The sequence below is a fragment of the Lates calcarifer genome, unplaced genomic scaffold, assembly GCF_001640805.2.
Source record: "Lates calcarifer isolate ASB-BC8 unplaced genomic scaffold, TLL_Latcal_v3 _unitig_1063_quiver_1488, whole genome shotgun sequence".
In the NCBI taxonomy this organism is placed as follows: Eukaryota; Metazoa; Chordata; class Actinopteri; family Centropomidae; genus Lates; species Lates calcarifer.
This window is the reverse complement of record NW_026115265.1, coordinates 5,967-28,519: the sequence shown is the minus strand read 5'-3', so window position 1 is coordinate 28,519 and position 22,553 is coordinate 5,967. Positions and strand designations below refer to the sequence as shown.

At 37.3% G+C, this 22,553-nt stretch overlaps 1 protein-coding gene across 1 annotated transcript; it reads right to left on the bottom strand.

Annotated features, from left to right (window-relative positions):
* Nucleotides 1-869: 869 nt before the first annotated feature.
* On the bottom strand, nucleotides 870-22,196 carry LOC108886012 (latent-transforming growth factor beta-binding protein 1-like). The gene is made up of 2 exons (XM_051067069.1): nucleotides 21,587-22,196; nucleotides 870-1,081 (listed from the first exon to the last, which is right to left on the bottom strand). Exons 1-2 carry the CDS (start codon nucleotides 21,828-21,830, stop codon nucleotides 888-890), a joined length of 438 nt encoding a protein of 145 aa, XP_050923026.1. The 5' UTR covers nucleotides 21,831-22,196; the 3' UTR covers nucleotides 870-887.
* Nucleotides 22,197-22,553: the final 357 nt, after the last annotated feature.

Here is a 22,553-nt window from a genome sequence, read left to right as displayed (position 1 = left end):
AATTAGTATCGGATTCTGAGAGACAAGGAGAGTCCGACTTTCTCAGAAATCATCACATTTTACCTGTCAGTTATTTCCAGAAAATATATAGTTTGATATGAGATATATCTCTCTAAACATTATTCCCTAATTATTATTAAAACTTAATAAATTATAAACACAAATAATCAGGCACTTTATAAGTGCTGTATATCTGTTCTAGAGGTAATATTTCTAATTGCTTGCATTTCTACTATCATGTTAAATGTTTTATAACACCGCACCAGAAGTAACCAAAGACAATATTTTTTTTAAACTGTCAAATCCAGAAACAATAATGCAAGTGGGAAGTCTATTACAATGACTAACACAGTGACTGAGTGAGATGCTCATTATTAATTTATTTCATTCATTTAATGAAAAGGTCATGTGATTTGTAACTTTTAAATGATGAAGTAAGTTTTTTTCATGTTTTTCAGGTTCTGTTCAGGTGTTTTTTTTTTGTTGTTTGTTTGTTTGTTTGTTGTTACTGGCCTATTACAGGAAACATGTTATTATGTTATGTTACATAAAAGACTAGTGTTTATACCTCTTTTAGCCCATTTACCACTAATTACCTCCACTTTATACTACTCCAACCACCCTCCACAGCTCCACAGCATTTTACATTTGTGGATTGTGTTCCTCAGTCTTCCATGCAGCCTTTGCAATGTGTGACTTGAACTAAATGAGCCAAAACATGCATCCTTTAGATAAAATTGACCGATAAGGAATAGGAAAGTATTACTCCTTTATTTTTCCCACCCACATTTTCCATCTAGGTCACAGAACTCCTTGTTTAGTCTTTTACAGTGCCACTGGAATCTCAGTCCTCTTTCACTCACCAGTACTCTGGCCGTTGCTGTAGGTCAGTGGCAGTGTGTGTGTGGAGTGGACCTGGGTTTGGCTGTAGCCGCCTGCCGCCTGCTGGTGTGCTGCTGGTGCTGCTGGTGCCCATTCTGAACTGGCATCTGGCAGAACTTTCCAGTAAAGTTGGGAGGGCACTGACACTTGTCCCTGGTGCTGCACTTGCCACCATTTATACAGGGAAGGTGACACACCACTGAAAAGAGAGCAAGGAAGCGATGGTGTTGATGTACCACACAGGACTTCAAAGGACTTTTTTATCAACATGTTTGTGAATGTATCTGGATTCTCTTTTGTGTGACTTTTCAACACAACTCTGCGTAGGTGTCCGCACAAAGAAGCAGAAGAGCCGCAGAGGAGACAGGTTGACAACTTGCTGTTAAGAGTAAGAAAACCTCTGACAAGTGTTGTAAGTCTCTGTAAATCATAGATGGACAGATGCCGACCCTAAATGTCTTAAAGTCAGACCAAATTATCAGTGTTTTTTGCCAACAGTGGCTTTGCTGGCAGGGAGGCTAGCCCTGCTCCTCTCCTCCAGTATCCCTATATAACTACAACTATGGTTAACTATTACAGTTACCCCCACCCCCCACTCACTGAGCACTGAACAAACATTATGAAAAGTGTGATGGGCATTTCCAAGGTTCTACTTGATTCCATGGTGACTGAGAATTCTGGACTTCTGATTGCCTTTAAGATGAATGGCTTCTAGTAATCAGACAGTTCAATCAAACACCTACCTACACCTGTTTTGTTTGGCAAATGTGTTGGCATATGGCCATGGTATCAGTGTTACCCTATGTATGTTTGTATGTTCCAGTATTTTAATAGATGACAGGGACTAAGAACCACCAAACATGAGTGGGAGAGTGGTTTGCCTCCTCAGTACAACTTGTCAGGTGTTAAGTCTTACATAAGTCCTGGAGTTCCCACACATTATGAGCACATCACAGCACAACAGGTGTCAAATTTGTATACACAGAAACACAGACTGCAGCACTCTTTCAACCAGAGGCTATAAACCAAACAAAAACAGAAGTGTGGTGCTTATGTAAGAAGCCAGAGTGAAGAGAGGGATACAGTGAATTCACTGTTCTATAGCCAGAAGGCATAAAGTCTCAGAGTACAGGAGGTGATGATGTTAATGTGTATATGCCATATTCACTTTAATGTGATATTGCTCTATAGTTGTATGTGGAAAAACACTACAGCCACTGGAATCTTGGACATTTACACACACATCCAAGTACTGTTCCATTCCTATTTGAATTGTGTACTGTGGGGAAACCAAAAACAAGATCCCAGATACACAGACAAAACAGATCACAGTTCAAAGCTTTATCTGACATCTCTCCAAGTTCTCCCTGATTAGTTTCTTCGCTCTTCGTCCTCTATCTCTTCACGACCTCTCAAAGTCTGATGAGAAATGACACAAGTCTGTGCACAGGAGAGAAAAGGTTTATGATTCACACCGCAAAAAGTGACTATCTAGTTTGTATGTGCCCAGTCCAGTGGATAACTTTTCACATTGTTATTCATAGCATACTCTTGGGACTACCACCTCTTCTGTTGTCCTCACTACAGCCTAGCAATTTTCTATTCCACACAAACTCAAAATAGTTACTTGACGAACTGAGAAACTCATGGAACCAAGGGGAAAAATTGGCATGTTGCCGTCACATGCAGGAGTTATTGCATATAAAATGAAAGGCATGGTGAGGAGAATGCAGAGCTACTTTCCACTGCATACAGTGCTACACCTGTCTTATTCTTTTAAGTCCTCCTGCCCTCCTTCCACATTAAACTCAACTCCCAAACTTCAACTGTAAGTGATTTGAAACTGTCTGGACTGCAACTGACACAAACGAGCTGGCAGCTACAGACGTCTTTAATAAAGGAAGCAAGAGCCGAGGGCCAGAAAGCTCTCAGCACTTGGCGAACAGCTGCACTCACCTGGGAGAAAATATGCCAGAAGGACTGGAAAAACACCACTTAAATCCACTCTCCAGGGGCTGTGGCAGGCCAAATGGGATACACATACAACAGTCTGAATCAGTCCAATTTAAAAAATAATCCTCATAGTCTCAGTATCAAGTCATTCCATGAATATTTTCTGCTATCACCAAACTATCATCGATTGGCCAAGTAGTTTTCACCTCACTTTTGCCAAGGACTAGATTTTCTACAGCGTCTGCTGCACTGACCATATCAAGTGAAAAATATGTCTAGAAAAATATGGTCATGAGAAACAATAAGGAAATAAAACACAAGTAGAACAGGATCAGATAAATGTATACACTTGCTGCAGGCTGAAGATCCAGAATTACTCTTTTATACAACTTTGAGGTGTGTTTTAATTTTGTAACAGAAGTAACAGCAGCTAGTTGTGCTGGTTGCAGAACAAGTAATAATTTCAAATTTTAGTGGCTGTGGTTGTAGTAATAGTTGTGATAGTAGCACCACAGAATAACATTGCGTTGAAGAAATGTATGCATGAATAATTTATTCAGTCACAGATGTATTTATAGTAAAATGTACTAAAATATAAAAAGTAAAAGCTCTTATTTCTTAATTACACAATGTTATACTAATGTTGCATTAGTCAGTGATAATGTCATAAAATCCCTTTGTGATCATAACTGTCAAATGTTGAACATGACTAGACCCTCCTATTTTCAGTTGTTGCTTGGATATGGTTGGTGTGTGGCTCCTCAAAACCATGTGCCCATGTCACCACAAATTCTTCAAATGCTTCCTATGTCAACAAATATTGGCAAAAAATCTGTTATCTATGTTATTAGTATAAAACATGACCAGGGGCCTGATTTACTAAAGGTTTGCCTGTGTAAAAATGTATATAAACTTGATATCACCCAGGAAAAAGCTGATCTTCGAACAGGGTGCACTGAGTATTGCATCTTTCATATGTGCAAAATAACACCTCTAGTCCATTCTGTACATTTGCCCAAATTAATATGCATAATGAAGTGTTTCTACTCGCAAAATACAAGGAGAAGAAAACGCAAATATGTCTGATGAGTAATTTCGGTGACGGTGACTGCTTCTATATATATAATACGTTCGAAGGTAAAGTGCCCTGCATTGCACACAGAAGGCTTCTGTTATTGTGGCCAGGAGGAGATATAGCCTCAATGAAAGAATATGTTGAGAACAGGAACTTGTGTTAACATTTTTAAAATGATAGGTAAAAATAATAATTCAGACATATTGCCTATTTGCAGCATATTTTGGAGCTCTTGGATGAAATAAGGGCTGATTTGGAGCCAGTCACAAGTAGGAGTCCCACAGTCACTGCCATGGCTAACATTCTAGTAACTCCGCGTTTCCTTGTATCTGAGTCATTCCAGCATACTGTAGCTGCTGGGGTATCCCCAAGCAGTGTTTCAGGTGTACTGTACCAAGTCTTTAATGCTATGTCTTGTAGGATGGGCAGGTGCATACGGTGTCCACACACTCAGGATGCACTGAATGAAACCAAACACTGCTTTAATGCAGTTGCTGGTTTCCCAAAAGTAATAGGAGTGATTGACTGTTCTCTTGTACAACTTGTTCCCCCCTAAAACAATGAGCATGTGTGCAGGAATCGCAAGCACACACATTCTCTAAATGTGCAGGTAATTTGACTTGCAGGCGTCATAACAAACACTGTGGCCAAATACCCTGGGTTAGTAAACTAAGTTGTGAGATGGCAAGTACAGAGATGGCTAGCTTTTAGATCGATCAATTTTATAATTCATCCTTTGTAAAATCATTCCTCACACTGAAGAACATGAGAGCATGTAAGTCATATAGGTTCATATGTTCTATGATAGCACATAACCCTTAGTCCCCTTCCTCCTGACTCCAGTACTTAAGCTGACCACTCCAGGTGAGAACAAATACAACATAACTGGGGGCTTCGTATCTCGCAGGTTGTCCATCTCTCCTCCGATCACTCCTTCTCCTCCCTTTCCAGTCCCTGGCTGCTCCACTGTGGGACTTCTCTGACCCACTTGTGGCCCACATGGATTTAGAGACCTCATCACTGCCTGTACACCCTCTAGATGCAGCAGGCCCTCTTGTCAGGGCATTTACGGCCACTGTCAGACCAGATACAGAGCTAACCAGCTGCCTGGTGTGCAAGGCAAAGCTCACACAGCTTGCACCTCCTGTGCAATTGATGACAGTCCATCTACAAGGACTGCAGACTGTCTTTTTCCCTTGGTTTGGTTGCTTCACACAGAAAAATGTCAAGGGAACTAAAATGCATCAATTAAAGGTATGTGAGAAAGTGAATAGAGGAAGAGGCTCTTAAATAAAGTCATATATGCCCAAATATCAAGAAGACAATGTATTTTGTTGTTAGTCCTGGTCAGACCACAAGTAATTCTCCAGCTCTACTCATTTGTATCCCGGTATGCAAAGCATGACAGTATGCACCTAGCTATGGAAGCCCATTAGCTCAAACTTGTACACCTCACAGTCAGGTCCCACCACAAATAAACACAAATAAAAATTTTGTTTGTAACTGGACTTAGATGTCAAGATATTTCACATCGCAAGTGAAAACTCTAATTAGCCACCAGGGCAAAAATCTTACAATTGCACAAGAAGGTTTGGCAATACATAACTTTTATTTGCAGCTTACAAACACCAGGAAAACAAGACAGGAGGGAAATAGTGATAGTGAGTAACTCCACCCCTTAGATATTTGCAGTGCATTAAAATGTGCAATATTTCCCTCTGACACTTAGTGGGGTATATGGATATGGTCTCATAGTACTACCACTCTAGGTACTTTAAACTTTCATTAACATATTTTTAAATGCACTATTATATAACTATAGATCTTATGAGAGTGTCACATCCAGGTCCCTTGACTTCTTGCTCTTCTCCCCGCCTGTGTGATCACTTGCCCCCGCCCTAATGTGTTGCCACTGTGTCCCATTGTCTTCCCTATCTCCCAGTATATAAGCCCCCCTCTCACTCCCCCATGTGCCAGATCACCTTGTGTCTCTGTACCAGCGTTTTCGCATGGGGTTTTTGCATTCCCGGTGCTTTGACTGCTCTTTGTGTTTTTGGACCTGATTTTGCCTGCCAATTTTGTACCTTTGCCTGAACTTTTCCTCTTGTATATAAACTGCTATTAAGCACTCAGCTTGTACCTGAACAACTGATTCTTGAGTGCATGCATTTGGGTCCAACCAATTTGGCATTGCAGAGTGAAACAAAAAACAGAGATAGAACCAGTTGGGCTTATCAGACAGACAGATGAAGAACTGGGCTGGTGTCCCAGAGAACATTTTTCTGCTGATTAACTGCTGAAAATACCTGAGCCATATATCTAATGTATAACCAAGCTATGGCTGGTGGAAAAGAAAGTTTAGTCCACTGTGACACAGTGTTTATTTTGAAAAGTAATACTCCACAATAAAAGAAATAAAACATTACAGACATTTTCTAAGTTACTATATTCATTCAGTTTGTAAAAAACCTGCTGAAACACTAATAAATCTATCCAAGCCTTATTTTCTGGACTTGATATCTCTGTTAATTGGCCAACGTCATCATGGGCTGTGGGCGAGTTTGAACAGATCCACCCCTTCCTTCTACTGATTCATGTATCAACACTCCTCCCCCACCTCCCTCTCATCAGGTAAGTATGATAAACAAGACAAGTGCGATTTATTCTGTCTTGCCTCTTTGAGCTCAATATCTCTTATTTAGACTGCAAATAAACTTTTATCTTCCCAGTTCATTGGCTCAGGTCTGCACCCCATCACAGTGGCGAGAAAGATGGAGGAAGGAGGGAAAGAAAGACTGAGAGCAGAGAAGGAGGAATGAAGCAAGCCTGGACAGGCTCATGAGTCTGAAGCTGTTTCAAATCCAGGTGCAATGTGAAGAATCTGCAACACTCTCTCTGGATCAGATTGTCAACACTTGGTTGGAAAAACAATTTGTAATAATCTGTAATAATTCTACTGTTGTGTGTTTTCTGACTCTGACACAACTGGTACAACTTTTGCTGATATGAAAAATGATTTACTTTACATTTGGTTTTATTTGAAATTTCTGCTAATACTAAGCCACAAAAGAAAAGAGCGCTATGTACAGAAATGTATACTCCATTGACAGGGAATCATAGGAAAAGATGCCTCAGTACTGACTGAAGTACCTGAAGAACTATTTGGACAGTGCAGCACAGACACATCATCACTGTAGTACAACATAAAATAGGTTTAGAGGTTTAATAAATACTATAATTAGCAGTTATTAGTATATTTAAACATACTAAAAGCACTCAGCAGCACAAAAAAAGGGTTCAGCGCTTTTTCTCTGTGACTGCATACACTCCCTCCTTATTGGAAACAACAAAAGGAAAATGCTGTCACTCAGAAAAAAAACACTATATGGACAAACACCCATAGTGTGGCCAGTTACTGATGTTTTATTTGACTGGCACAGACATCAATCACCAGAAGCGACAGCAGTGGATGCAGCAGTCATGCATTTTCCTCAGGAAACGCACATGTTGTAGTGTGTGATGCAGTGCTAAAACAGCTGCTTGTGGAAATTAAGGGCCATTGTTTGCTTCTTTATAGTTAAGATGTAGACTGTTTACAGTAGCAAAGTAGACCTAGACTAAAGCACCTAAGATACAGCAGAGTTATACTGAACCCTGAGCCCTGTCACAGTATTACCATATATCTCTTAGTACATGCACAAGACAAAAGAGAAAGGGCTGGAACCAGGAACAATCAACCTTTATTTGAAAGGCCTCATTAAGGCCTCAAAAAAGTCTTCAAAATGTTGTGCCTGTAGCAGCTTTCTAGACTGAGCTCACCAACGTAAACATAACGTTTTCATTTTATGCAATGAAAATATGGTCTGACATGAACACCTGCGCAGACCCTCATTGACCTGGGCAGGTGATGACATTTTTGTCATTTCGACTCTCACAGCTACAAGATTCAAGTTTCAAACTCACCTTGCTTGCCTACGTGAATGCGGAAGGTGTGATATGAACTTCGGTCAGCTGTACTTTTGACCAAAAAGGCCACCATTATAAAAGGGAGATCTGTTTAACTGTTGACAAGATGGCTAAAACACCATGCTAAGGTAAAATTTGATGATTGAATGATATATTTGTAAAACTTTTCCAACAGCAGGGAAGGAAGTGTAAATGGTAAATGGACTGCAGTTATAGGACTTTTCTACCTAAAAGGATAAAGCCCTTTTTAATTTGCCTCTCATTCACTCACTCACACACGCGCACTCACTGGTGATTTGAATTGGAATGAATCTTGAAACAACGGTATCCAGTTTCCAACAAAGGAGTTAAAAGCACACAATAACACTCAATTCTGTATTATGACTGATGGTAAATCACTGTTATTCTGCTACAAAAGAAGTGGATAAAAGTAACTATCAAAAGGATAAGTTTGTCCACCTTGGATTCTTGAGTGCGACCACTTTCTCAGTGGCTCAAATGTCAAAGTTCACACACGTTGATCTTGAAGGAATAGCAACACAGCACTTTAACTGGCACAAGTGAATCCAGTCATCCCTACAAATCCTTTCCTGTAAACAAAGGAAAAGCATCCCTGCAGGTCATCCAGAGTTAAGCAGTCTGGGTTTTTTTCTCTGTGTGCTGGTGTAACTCCACTTATACTAATTTGTTCAGCTGAGTCAGACAGGAATTCATTTTGTTCTGCTCTTCCCATGTTTCTGCATGTGTCAGAGATGGAGACACAGATCTGCTCCTTGTAAGGACTGAGGCAGGTCCAGACACAGTTTGTCAGGTCTGTGCAATACATTAAAGAACACCCACATCATGTGCTCCATTACACAGGAGCTGTTTCATGATATCCCGAGATAGCAATATTATTGTATACATTCAATTCAGGGACATTTACCCTGCTCTTATGATTTACTACCAGACACACCAACCAGCTGAATCATGCTACAGTGTCTTCCTAACATACAGACAAGGCAACACACATTCTAAAGAAAAGCTGTAATCCAAATTAGCTGACATGTGCCAAGATGTATATGTGAGTTAGTTAAAACAGCGTATACATACTTAACTCTACTGACTCTTTGGACAAGCAAACTGATCGCCAGTCCACTAGTCTCCTACAGTATACAGTAGAAGGAGGAGGGTTAAGTTTGTCCACCAAAAGAATTCAGGAATACACATCTCAAACAGCATGGCTGAATATATCATCTGTCTTACCCAAAGTCACATGAGAATATCCCCATGTTAATGTCTAACTGCCCAAAGCAGAGACATGTTGAGGATATAATTAAGGCCTCAGTATGCTTTGAGTTTGGACGATAACAGACAACAACAAACACTTTTGTATTTAGATGTGTTTGCAGACTAAGGCGTTTAACCTAGCTCATCACACCTATTGTGTGTGTGTGGTCCAGGTATTCTTGCTGTGGGGATCTAAATCACATTATTACAATGCCAATGATTAAATGATAAGGTGAAGACCTGTTTAAAGGTTTAAAGGATGAGGGTTGGGCAAGGAGTAGTTAGGTAGTATGTAAATGTAATGTCCCCTGCAGTCATGGAGACAAGAAACTGTGTGTGTGTGTGTGTGTGTGTGTGTGTGCGTGTGTGTGTGTGTTTTTCTATTCTGGTGGGGACCTTAACCTAAGATACCCCTCACCCCATGGGGTTTCATGACATGGGACTGTGCCTAGTGGTCACTGATGGTATTGCATCGTGTGTGAATTTCCCTGGTGGGGCGACTTTTCCTGACAAGTGTGTAACTGCATATATCAGTATGCTTCATATTTTATATAGATTGATACACTTTTATGTGATCAGACTGTAATTTTATTGAATAGTTTGGCCTTAAATCATCAGGGGAACCCATTTAATCACTGTAACTTCGTTTCATAGCAGTCTTATTCTTTGGGGGAAAATGATTGCCATAGGTATATAAAAATATGCATTAATGTCTGTAAATACAATCAATCATTAACATTTTTTAAAAATGTCTATTTTATATTATATTTTATCTCAGGAACACTGTGGGGGAAAATTCTTCACATTTGTGCTATAACTCATATGCTAATTATCACACAAATGTCTAACAGAAATTATTAAGTGAATTGAAAAGGTCAAAGGTTAGTCCCATTCATGTGAATGTGATCTGTCTTAAAGGCAATCTCCTCTTGGACTCAAAGGTGACCTGGTTAGATTTTGATGGCCAAAGGTCAAAGGTCAAGGTCAAGGTCAATGTGACCTCACAAAACACATTTTTGGCCATAACTCAATACTAATATTACTAATTATGACAAAATATTACACAAATGTCTAATAACATAAAATGATGAAGTGATGACATTTTCTGTGGCTTTCTGGCCTCCAGGCTGTTCTCCCGACCAGCTTCACCTGTCTATCCAGCCTCTTAGCTGTCCATCAGAAGTGTCCACCCTACTCTGTCTTTATCCTGCCCTCATATTATACACCAGAGGGCCCCTGCTCTTTAAATTTCCAGACCCCCACCTGCTGGACTTGCTTCATTCTTGCATAGGGATGTCTGGAATTCATTCCCCAAGGGGATACAGTCACAATCTCTGTTTCCCTGGCCATATTCCTTCCTTGACTCACCTTGCTCTTGCTTCCCACCAGATGTGTAAAGACATTTCTCCCTGTCCTCACTCACCTGACTGCCCTGCCTATTTGCACACCTGGCTCCACTTATCATCAGCCTATATTATATTATTTTTAGTTATCAGTGAAATGGAGGGGAAAGGGATGGAAACACATAGGCCTGTGACCAACTGCTCAAAATCACTTCTCATCTCAGAAAAAAAATTCATGTAGTAATAATAATAATAATAATTTTATCATTATTATTACTACTACTACTACTAACAATAATGATAATAATACATCAAATTTCTATAGTGCTTTTCAAGACACTCAAAGACGCTTAACAATATAGCAAAAGAAAAGTAACAGTAACAGTAAAAAGAAATGAGTAAATCAGCAGATCGGAAATGGCGGAATGGTGGTGGAGGAGGTCAGTGAGATAAGGGGGAAGGTTATTGAGGGCTTTGTAGGTGATGAGGAGGAGTTTGTACTGGATGCGGTATTGTACAGGGAGCCAGTGCAGCTGTTGGAGGACAAGGGAAATGTGGTCTCTGAAAACTGCCTGTGTCCCGTCAAAATCATGAGGTAAAAAGTCTAAATTATGAGATAAAAAGTCATAATTGTGAGATAATAAGTCTGAATTATGAGATAAGTCAAAATTATGAGATAGTAAATTGAAATTGTGAGATTAAAAAAATTATAATTATGAGATAATGTTGAAATTATGAGATGTTGAAATTATGAGATAATGTCAAAATTTTGAGACAATACGATGGAATTATGAGATAAGAAGTCATAATTATGAGATGTCGAAATTATGAGATAAATTGAAATTATGAGAAACTGAAATTATAAGATGATAAATCAAAATTATGAGATGATAAATTGCAATTACGAGATAAAAAGCCATAATTATGAGATAATGTCGAAATTATAAGATACACCACACTCAAAGTAGCAGTTCTTTGGCGTGAGTTCTCTTATTCAACTTGACAACGAAATGGATTATGAGCACATTGAAGATTATTTTAAACAGGGCTTTACAACAGATGAAATACTTTTGATGTGGCTGAAGTGGCAATCTTCACTGAACAGCAACTGACTGACTTTTCCAAATTATTATCTCAATTTCAACATATCATCTCATGATTATGACTTACTATCTCTTTGACTTAATGTGAGCAGTTTTTTTCTTATACCAGTGGAAATGAGCTTTCATAGGCTGAAAACATTTGAACATCTAAAAAAAAAAGATGCTTTTATTTCAAAGTTGCAGATACAAATGGTAAGTATTACTGTAACAGCCGAGAAAGATACTCACTCTGTGTGTGGCCAAAGACAAAGTACAGAATTTTCTAATGACTCTTTAGCTAGTTTAAGAAAAACATTGCACACAGTGCGTTCTTTATCTGCACTATCAATTAAGAGGCTGATAGTGTGCTATGTTGAATACTAACTGATATAATATACTCATAATTCCTTATTTGAACAAGATCCTCAAGGTCAAAGAAAATCCTCCCATTTTAGCAATGTTAAGACAAACTTAGAAACTAAGCAATTAAATGTTTTCTCTCTCAGTACCACCAGTGAAACAAACTGTAATGCAGTGCACTGTTATGATTAGGTAATGTACGGAAGTCTATCTAGATGGCTTACATTCACACAGTGAAGGTGTGTTATCAGTTAGCTGTCAGTATCTTGTATCAATATTCTCATACCTTATTATACAGGATCCTCAAGATCTAAGAAAAGACAGCAACCTGTTGAGACTGACGTTGATGACCCAGAAGCAGGTATTTCTTAGCCTACATGCACTGGAATATGTGCACATTAGTTTAACTTGCTTTTGTGATAATGGTGTCAGTGTTGAAAACATGTCAATAGTTTACTGTAATGTCATAAATATGTATTTTGGGTGACTATCATTCTCAGTGACAATAAATACACCACCAGTCTTTTTGTTACTCATTGTTCCTATATGACACAAATATGATGGACATAGTAATAATGGAAATAGACTACCAGGGAGGGGGAATGGTGGAGGAGGAGGTCAGTGAGATAAGGGGGAAGGTTATTGAGGGCTTTGTAGGTGATGAGGAGGAGTTTGTACTGGATGCGGTATTGTACAGGGAGCCAGTGCAGCTGTTGGAGGACAAGGGAAATGTGGTCTCTGAAAACTGCCTGTGTCCCGTCAAAATCATGAGGTAAAAAGTCTAAATTATGAGATAAAAAGTCATAATTGTGAGATAATAAGTCTGAATTATGAGATAATTCAAAATTATGAGATAGTAAATTGAAATTGTGAGATTAAAAAAATTATAATTATGAGATAATGTTGAAATTATGAGATGTTGAAATTATGAGATAATGTCAAAATTTTGAGACAATAAGATGGAATTATGAGATAAGAAGTCATAATTATGAGATGTCGAAATTATGAGATAAATTGAAATTATGAGAAACTGAAATTATAAGATGATAAATCAAAATTATGAGATGATAAATTGCAATTACGAGATAAAAAGCCATAATTATGAGATAATGTCGAAATTATAAGATACACCACACTCAAAGTAGCAGTTCTTTGGCGTGAGTTCTCTTATTCAACTTGACAACGAAATGGATTATGAGCACATTGAAGATTATTTTAAACAGGGCTTTACAACAGATGAAATACTTTTGATGTGGCTGAAGTGGCAATCTTCACTGAACAGCAACTGACTGACTTTTCCAAATTATTATCTCAATTTCAACATATCATCTCATGATTATGACTTACTATCTCTTTGACTTAATGTGAGCAGTTTTTTTCTTATACCAGTGGAAATGAGCTTTCATAGGCTGAAAACATTTGAACATCTAAAAAAAAAAGATGCTTTTATTTCAAAGTTGCAGATACAAATGGTAAGTATTACTGTAACAGCCGAGAAAGATACTCACTCTGTGTGTGGCCAAAGACAAAGTACAGAATTTTCTAATGACTCTTTAGCTAGTTTAAGAAAAACATTGCACACAGTGCGTTCTTTATCTGCACTATCAATTAAGAGGCTGATAGTGTGCTATGTTGAATACTAACTGATATAATATACTCATAATTCCTTATTTGAACAAGATCCTCAAGGTCAAAGAAAATCCTCCCATTTTAGCAATGTTAAGACAAACTTAGAAACTAAGCAATTAAATGTTTTCTCTCTCAGTACCACCAGTGAAACAAACTGTAATGCAGTGCACTGTTATGATTAGGTAATGTACGGAAGTCTATCTAGATGGCTTACATTCACACAGTGAAGGTGTGTTATCAGTTAGCTGTCAGTATCTTGTATCAATATTCTCATACCTTATTATACAGGATCCTCAAGATCTAAGAAAAGACAGCAACCTGTTGAGACTGACGTTGATGACCCAGAAGCAGGTATTTCTTAGCCTACATGCACTGGAATATGTGCACATTAGTTTAACTTGCTTTTGTGATAATGGTGTCAGTGTTGAAAACATGTCAATAGTTTACTGTAATGTCATAAATATGTATTTTGGGTGACTATCATTCTCAGTGACAATAAATACACCACCAGTCTTTTTGTTACTCATTGTTCCTATATGACACAAATATGATGGACATAGTAATAATGGAAATAGACTACCAGGGAGGGGGAATGGTGGAGGAGGAGGTCAGTGAGATAAGGGGGAAGGTTATTGAGGGCTTTGTAGGTGATGAGGAGGAGTTTGTACTGGATGCGGTATTGTACAGGGAGCCAGTGCAGCTGTTGGAGGACAAGGGAAATGTGGTCTCTGAAAACTGCCTGTGTCCCGTCAAAATCATGAGGTAAAAAGTCTAAATTATGAGATAAAAAGTCATAATTGTGAGATAAAAAGTCATAATTGTGAGATAATAAGTCTGAATTATGAGATAAGTCAAAATTATGAGATAGTAAATTGAAATTGTGAGATTAAAAAAATTATAATTATGAGATAATGTTGAAATTATGAGATGTTGAAATTATGAGATAATGTCAAAATTTTGAGACAATAAGATGGAATTATGAGATAAGAAGTCATAATTATGAGATGTCGAAATTATGAGATAAATTGAAATTATGAGAAACTGAAATTATAAGATGATAAATCAAAATTATGAGATGATAAATTGCAATTACGAGATAAAAAGCCATAATTATGAGATAATGTCGAAATTATAAGATACACCACACTCAAAGTAGCAGTTCTTTGGCGTGAGTTCTCTTATTCAACTTGACAACGAAATGGATTATGAGCACATTGAAGATTATTTTAAACAGGGCTTTACAACAGATGAAATACTTTTGATGTGGCTGAAGTGGCAATCTTCACTGAACAGCAACTGACTGACTTTTCCAAATTATTATCTCAATTTCAACATATCATCTCATGATTATGACTTACTATCTCTTTGACTTAACGTGAGCAGTTTTTTTCTTATACCAGTGGAAATGAGCTTTCATAGGCTGAAAACATTTGAACATCTAAAAAAAAAAGATGCTTTTATTTCAAAGTTGCAGATACAAATGGTAAGTATTACTGTAACAGTCGAGAAAGATACTCACTCTGTGTGTGGCCAAAGACAAAGTACAGAATTTTCTAATGACTCTTTAGCTAGTTTAAGAAAAACATTGCACACAGTGCGTTCTTTATCTGCACTATCAATTAAGAGGCTGATAGTGTGCTATGTTGAATACTAACTGACATAATATACTCATAATTCCTTATTTGAACAAGATCCTCAAGGTCAAAGAAAATCCTCCCATTTTAGCAATGTTAAGACAAACTTAGAAACTAAGCAATTAAATGTTTTCTCTCTCAGTACCACCAGTGAAACAAACTGTAATGCAGTGCACTGTTATGATTAGGTAATGTACGGAAGTCTATCTAGATGGCTTACATTCACACAGTGAAGGTGTGTTATCAGTTAGCTGTCAGTATCTTGTATCAATATTCTCATACCTTATTATACAAGATCCTCAAGATCTAAGAAAAGACAGCAACCTGTTGAGACTGACGTTGATGACCCAGAAACAGGTTTTTCTTAGACTACATGCACTGGAATATGCGCACATTAGTTTAACTTGCTTTTGTGATAATGGTGTCAGTGTTGAAAACATGTCAATAGTTTACTGTAATGTCATAAATATGTATTTTGGGTGACTATCATTCTCAGTGACAATAAATACACCACCAGTCTTTTTGTTACTCATTGTTCCTATATGACACAAATATGATGGACATAGTAATAATGGAAATAGACTACCAGGGAGGGGGAATGGTGGTGGAGGAGGTCAGTGAGATAAGGGGGAAGGTTATTGAGGGCTTTGTAGGTGATGAGGAGGAGTTTGTACTGGATGCGGTATTGTACAGGGAGCCAGTGCAGCTGTTGGAGGACAAGGGAAATGTGGTCTCTGAAAACTGCCTGTGTCCCGTCAAAATCATGAGGTAAAAAGTCTAAATTATGAGATAAAAAGTCATAATTGTGAGATAATAAGTCTGAATTATGAGATAATTCAAAATTATGAGATAGTAAATTGAAATTGTGAGATTAAAAAAATTATAATTATGAGATAATGTTGAAATTATGAGATGTTGAAATTATGAGATAATGTCAAAATTTTGAGACAATAAGATGGAATTATGAGATAAGAAGTCATAATTATGAGATGTCGAAATTATGAGATAAATTGAAATTATGAGAAACTGAAATTATAAGATGATAAATCAAAATTATGAGATGATAAATTGCAATTACGAGATAAAAAGCCATAATTATGAGATAATGTCGAAATTATAAGATACACCACACTCAAAGTAGCAGTTCTTTGGCGTGAGTTCTCTTATTCAACTTGACAACGAAATGGATTATGAGCACATTGAAGATTATTTTAAACAGGGCTTTACAACAGATGAAATACTTTTGATGTGGCTGAAGTGGCAATCTTCACTGAACAGCAACTGACTGACTTTTCCAAATTATTATCTCAATTTCAACATATCATCTCATGATTATGACTTACTATCTCTTTGACTTAACGTGAGCAGTTTTTTTCTTATACCAGTGGAAATGAGCTTTCATAGGCTGAAAACATTTGAACATCTAAAAAAAAAAGATGCTTTTATTTCAAAGTTGCAGATACAAATGGTAAGTATTACTGTAACAGTCGAGAAAGATACTCACTCTGTGTGTGGCCAAAGACAAAGTACAGAATTATCTAATGACTCTTTAGCTAGTTTAAGAAAAACATTGCACACAGTGCGTTCTTTATCTGCACTATCAATTAAGCGGCTGATAGCGTGCTATGTTGAATACTAACTGACATAATATACTCATAATTCCTTATTTGAACAAGATCCTCAAGGTCAAAGAAAATCCTCCCATTTTAGCAATGTTAAGACAAACTTAGAAACTAAGCAATTAAATGTTTTCTCTCTCAGTACCACCAGTGAAACAAACTGTAATGCAGTGCACTGTTATGATTAGGTAATGTACGGAAGTCTATCTAGATGGCTTACATTCACACAGTGAAGGTGTGTTATCAGTTAGCTGTCAGTATCTTGTATCAATATTCTCATACCTTATTATACAAGATCCTCAAGATCTAAGAAAAGACAGCAACCTGTTGAGACTGACGTTGATGACCCAGAAACAGGTTTTTCTTAGACTACATGCACTGGAATATGCGCACATTAGTTTAACTTGCTTTTGTGATAATGGTGTCAGTGTTGAAAACATGTCAATAGTTTACTGTAATGTCATAAATATGTATTTTGGGTGACTATCATTCTCAGTGACAATAAATACACCACCAGTCTTTTTGTTACTCATTGTTCCTATATGACACAAATATGATGGACATAGTAATAATGGAAATAGACTACCAGGGAGGGGGAATGGTGGTGGAGGAGGTCAGTGAGATAAGGGGGAAGGTTATTGAGGGCTTTGTAGGTGATGAGGAGGAGTTTGTACTGGATGCGGTATTGTACAGGGAGCCAGTGCAGCTGTTGGAGGACAAGGGAAATGTGGTCTCTGAAAACTGCCTGTGTCCCGTCAAAATCATGAGGTAAAAAGTCTAAATTATGAGATAAAAAGTCATAATTGTGAGATAATAAGTCTGAATTATGAGATAATTCAAAATTATGAGATAGTAAATTGAAATTGTGAGATTAAAAAAATTATAATTATGAGATAATGTTGAAATTATGAGATGTTGAAATTATGAGATAATGTCAAAATTTTGAGACAATAAGATGGAATTATGAGATAAGAAGTCATAATTATGAGATGTCGAAATTATGAGATAAATTGAAATTATGAGAAACTGAAATTATAAGATGATAAATCAAAATTATGAGATGATAAATTGCAATTACGAGATAAAAAGCCATAATTATGAGATAATGTCGAAATTATAAGATACACCACACTCAAAGTAGCAGTTCTTTGGCGTGAGTTCTCTTATTCAACTTGACAACGAAATGGATTATGAGCACATTGAAGATTATTTTAAACAGGGCTTTACAACAGATGAAATACTTTTGATGTGGCTGAAGTGGCAATCTTCACTGAACAGCAACTGACTGACTTTTCCAAATTATTATCTCAATTTCAACATATCATCTCATGATTATGACTTACTATCTCTTTGACTTAACGTGAGCAGTTTTTTTCTTATACCAGTGGAAATGAGCTTTCATAGGCTGAAAACATTTGAACATCTAAAAAAAAAAGATGCTTTTATTTCAAAGTTGCAGATACAAATGGTAAGTATTACTGTAACAGTCGAGAAAGATACTCACTCTGTGTGTGGCCAAAGACAAAGTACAGAATTTTCTAATGACTCTTTAGCTAGTTTAAGAAAAACATTGCACACAGTGCGTTCTTTATCTGCACTATCAATTAAGAGGCTGATAGTGTGCTATGTTGAATACTAACTGACATAATATACTCATAATTCCTTATTTGAACAAGATCCTCAAGGTCAAAGAAAATCCTCCCATTTTAGCAATGTTAAGACAAACTTAGAAACTAAGCAATTAAATGTTTTCTCTCTCAGTACCACCAGTGAAACAAACTGTAATGCAGTGCACTGTTATGATTAGGTAATGTACGGAAGTCTATCTAGATGGCTTACATTCACACAGTGAAGGTGTGTTATCAGTTAGCTGTCAGTATCTTGTATCAATATTCTCATACCTTATTATACAAGATCCTCAAGATCTAAGAAAAGACAGCAACCTGTTGAGACTGACGTTGATGACCCAGAAACAGGTTTTTCTTAGACTACATGCACTGGAATATGCGCACATTAGTTTAACTTGCTTTTGTGATAATGGTGTCAGTGTTGAAAACATGTCAATAGTTTACTGTAATGTCATAAATATGTATTTTGGGTGACTATCATTCTCAGTGACAATAAATACACCACCAGTCTTTTTGTTACTCATTGTTCCTATATGACACAAATATGATGGACATAGTAATAATGGAAATAGACTACCAGGGAGGGGGAATGGTGGTGGAGGAGGTCAGTGAGATAAGGGGGAAGGTTATTGAGGGCTTTGTAGGTGATGAGGAGGAGTTTGTACTGGATGCGGTATTGTACAGGGAGCCAGTGCAGCTGTTGGAGGACAAGGGAAATGTGGTCTCTGAAAACTGCCTGTGTCCCGTCAAAATCATGAGGTAAAAAGTCTAAATTATGAGATAAAAAGTCATAATTGTGAGATAATAAGTCTGAATTATGAGATAATTCAAAATTATGAGATAGTAAATTGAAATTGTGAGATTAAAAAAATTATAATTATGAGATAATGTTGAAATTATGAGATGTTGAAATTATGAGATAATGTCAAAATTTTGAGACAATAAGATGGAATTATGAGATAAGAAGTCATAATTATGAGATGTCGAAATTATGAGATAAATTGAAATTATGAGAAACTGAAATTATAAGATGATAAATCAAAATTATGAGATGATAAATTGCAATTACGAGATAAAAAGCCATAATTATGAGATAATGTCGAAATTATTCCTATATGACACAAATATGATGGACATAGTAATAATGGAAATAGACTACCAGGCAGCAGTCATTTTCTTGTAAGGTAATAATACTTATTATTAATTATTATCATTATCATTTTAACAGGATCTTCAAGATGTAAGATGTGCAGTGACCCAGTGACCATATAACAGGTATTTCAAACACTACATTCATTGCTATTACTAATAGCCTTTCTTAGTTAATTTAATCTTTATGAAAAAGATTGCGTTATTGCTATACAGTGCTATGGTTCTTGCTTTATTGGTGTTAAAATGGCCTTGATCGTTGGCTATATTAACCAATTAGTTGTGTTATCTTTCACTGAGACTCCAAAAGCCTGATCTTACCTGAAGCTGTTAAAAACATCTGATGTCGTTCCCTTTCTCACTCACCATAGATGGTAAGTCAAGTCAAGTCAATGTGTTGTTTCCATGTTTATAAATGCTGTCACTTAAAGAGTCCTTTTCTGCCAGAGTTCATGAACAGACTGCTTACCTCTTGAGGTTGACAGATTTTTGTTGAGCTGTTTAATTTTGTATTCCCAACTGTGTAAATCTCAGGGTCTCACTATGTAATAATATGCTATAATGTGATCAGTAAAATCACCAAATAGGTGAATTTCAAATAATCCTAAATAAATTTAAAATATGTAAGTGCTATCCTGAGAGTGAAAAAGGGAAACCTCATGTTACTATGCATAAGGGGTCACCCACTCCTTCTGTCAAAGGTCCACTTAGCCTATTATTGTTTAATATTTGTATTTTTGTACAGAATTAATGATATTTTTATTAGTATTTGCCTATAGAAAAGACCCTGAAAGCTGTCACTGAACCTGGTAAAGTACCTGGCAAATCTGAGTGTGCTGCCTGCATTAAGGCCTCACATGAAGCACTGAAAAACAGAAACTATAAGTGCAAAAAGAATTTACAAAATAATACTGCACCCGTTCTTTCCATTTTCACTTCTTGTACTTATGGTGGATGTCTTGAGGATACATGTGTTGATATTATAAGTTCAGTACACTATACAGCCACCTGTATAAGAGCATACCTGTCATGGATGAGTGAGTAGGAGCTCTTATTGTGAAGTGACTGCTGTGGTTACTCATGAATAGCATGGTGGATGTTCATAAAGTAATGCTTGTATTGTCAAGTAACATATACTAAGATAGAACTTGGGACGTACACAAGACACTGAAGTTCAGTTTTGTTTAGAGGAAAACTTTTCTCCTGCTTCTGTCAACCTCTGGGAGGCTCCTCTGTGTAATGTTTGGTCCAGTGTTACCTTGTTGGTTGTGACACCACCAGAAAACCAGTTTGTGAGTCGGTTCTCTAATGCACTGTACTGCAGAGGGAACACATGAATGGGCCAACTGTGAATCCAGTGTTTACAAAGGTTTATATATAAAATAAATACAACTGACATTTTGAAATACATAAGTTTAATCTGTCTCTACTTTTTACACAGTTGATCTGGGTTTTCCACAATGACCACATTTTGGAAACAGTCTGTTACATGGAAGAGAACACTGTACCTGGTAGTTTACTGTAGGTTATCAATTACATTTTTTGGCTCCTCCTCTTTAAAGCAGTTCATATTTTTTGTACTTTCCAGGATATCAATTGGCTAACCAGTGTCTAATTTTTAATGATTTCATTTACAACATGCATACAGTCATGAACTAAAAGGGTAGCAACAAGTAGAACATAAAGCAAAAGAAGCAGCAAAAGAAAAAGCTAAAATTAAATTCAGAAATTGGAACAGGAGTGGGGGTGAGGGGTACATTGGTCCCCACAGGGACTTAAATTCAGGTTTAAAATTTAGGTTTGAGTATTTGATGTTTCATGTGATTTTCGTCTTAGCAAAAAATTATTGGGAATTTAGAAGTTAAAATTATGTCTCTAGACCACTCAGAAAGGGTGGGTCCCACCAAGACCCTTCCAGTCGTTCCCACGGGGTAGTAAAAACGGCTATGTGTGTGTGTGTTGTGTCTTTAAACCAAGTAAACCAAGTAAGTACTTACCTACTCTGAAGTTGGGTGCTGTCAGGGTGTCTGTGGCATGGCCATTCTCACTGATAATGGTGGTGGTGTTTCCCAGCTCACAGTTGTTGTGACATCTGCCTCCAATGCAGGTTAATTTGCAGATGGTGGGTGTGAAGACCACCTTGATCCTCCCTGTATGGTTGCCCACTGCTACCGAACATATGGTGCAGACCATGAGGAGGGGGAGGAGGAGCAAATGAAATTTGGTTATCCTTTGATCCATTGTAAAATGTTAAATCACTTTCAGGTTCAAGCTTGTCACAGTCAACTGGTGAGACTCCAGTCAAAACAATGGCACATAAGGTACTATGTAATTTTAAATTAAAAAAAAAAACTTTTGATGTGTCTCCCCCTTGCATTTATATACTTCCAGCTACCCCTCTCTATCTGTTTCTCCTCCTCTTCCACTGATCCTAAGTCCACTGGCGCCTCTGAAACGTGAGCAGGAAAAAAGAAAGAATTCAGCAAGAGAGAAGTCAGCAAACAAAACTCTGGGATGCTTTCCAATTCGTCATCATACTGTAAGTCTCTGAGAGGTGGATATTGGCATATAAGCATTCCAAGCTTTCTTCCAAAATAGACAAACAGCGGGCATGCCACCTTCAGCTCTCATGCCTGCACTCCTTGTTTTCCAGTCTGCTTCTCATTCTGTTCTGCTCCTTATTCTTTATTCTTGAGGTTTACAAACTATGCACTGGAATGTTAGTACATCAAATAAAGTAAAAGAAATCTGAAAAATACTATGCTATGAGTCCACACCGAGATAAGGAAGAAATCGCAGTACCCGTTACAAGTACTATAAAACAAAAGCTTATCTATTTGTCCGCTGAGTCATCTTCCCCACCCTCTTAGAACCCAGCCCTCAGTGCAGACTGACAGGAAGGAGAGAAGAGTGACGGTTGCAAAATTTGACAAAAATACTGCATCCTATCTCAGAGTCCCTGGC

Bases quoted from the DNA above. Each gene is read 5' to 3' on its own strand.
- LOC108886012 (XM_051067069.1), bottom strand. From the start codon at position 21,830: ATGGATCAAAGGATAACCAAATTTCATTTGCTCCTCCTCCCCCTCCTC. The intron at 1,082-21,586 runs GTAAGTACTTAC...CTCTCTTTTCAG, and splicing joins AGCACCCAACTTCAGAGTAG to TGGTGTGTCACCTTCCCTGT.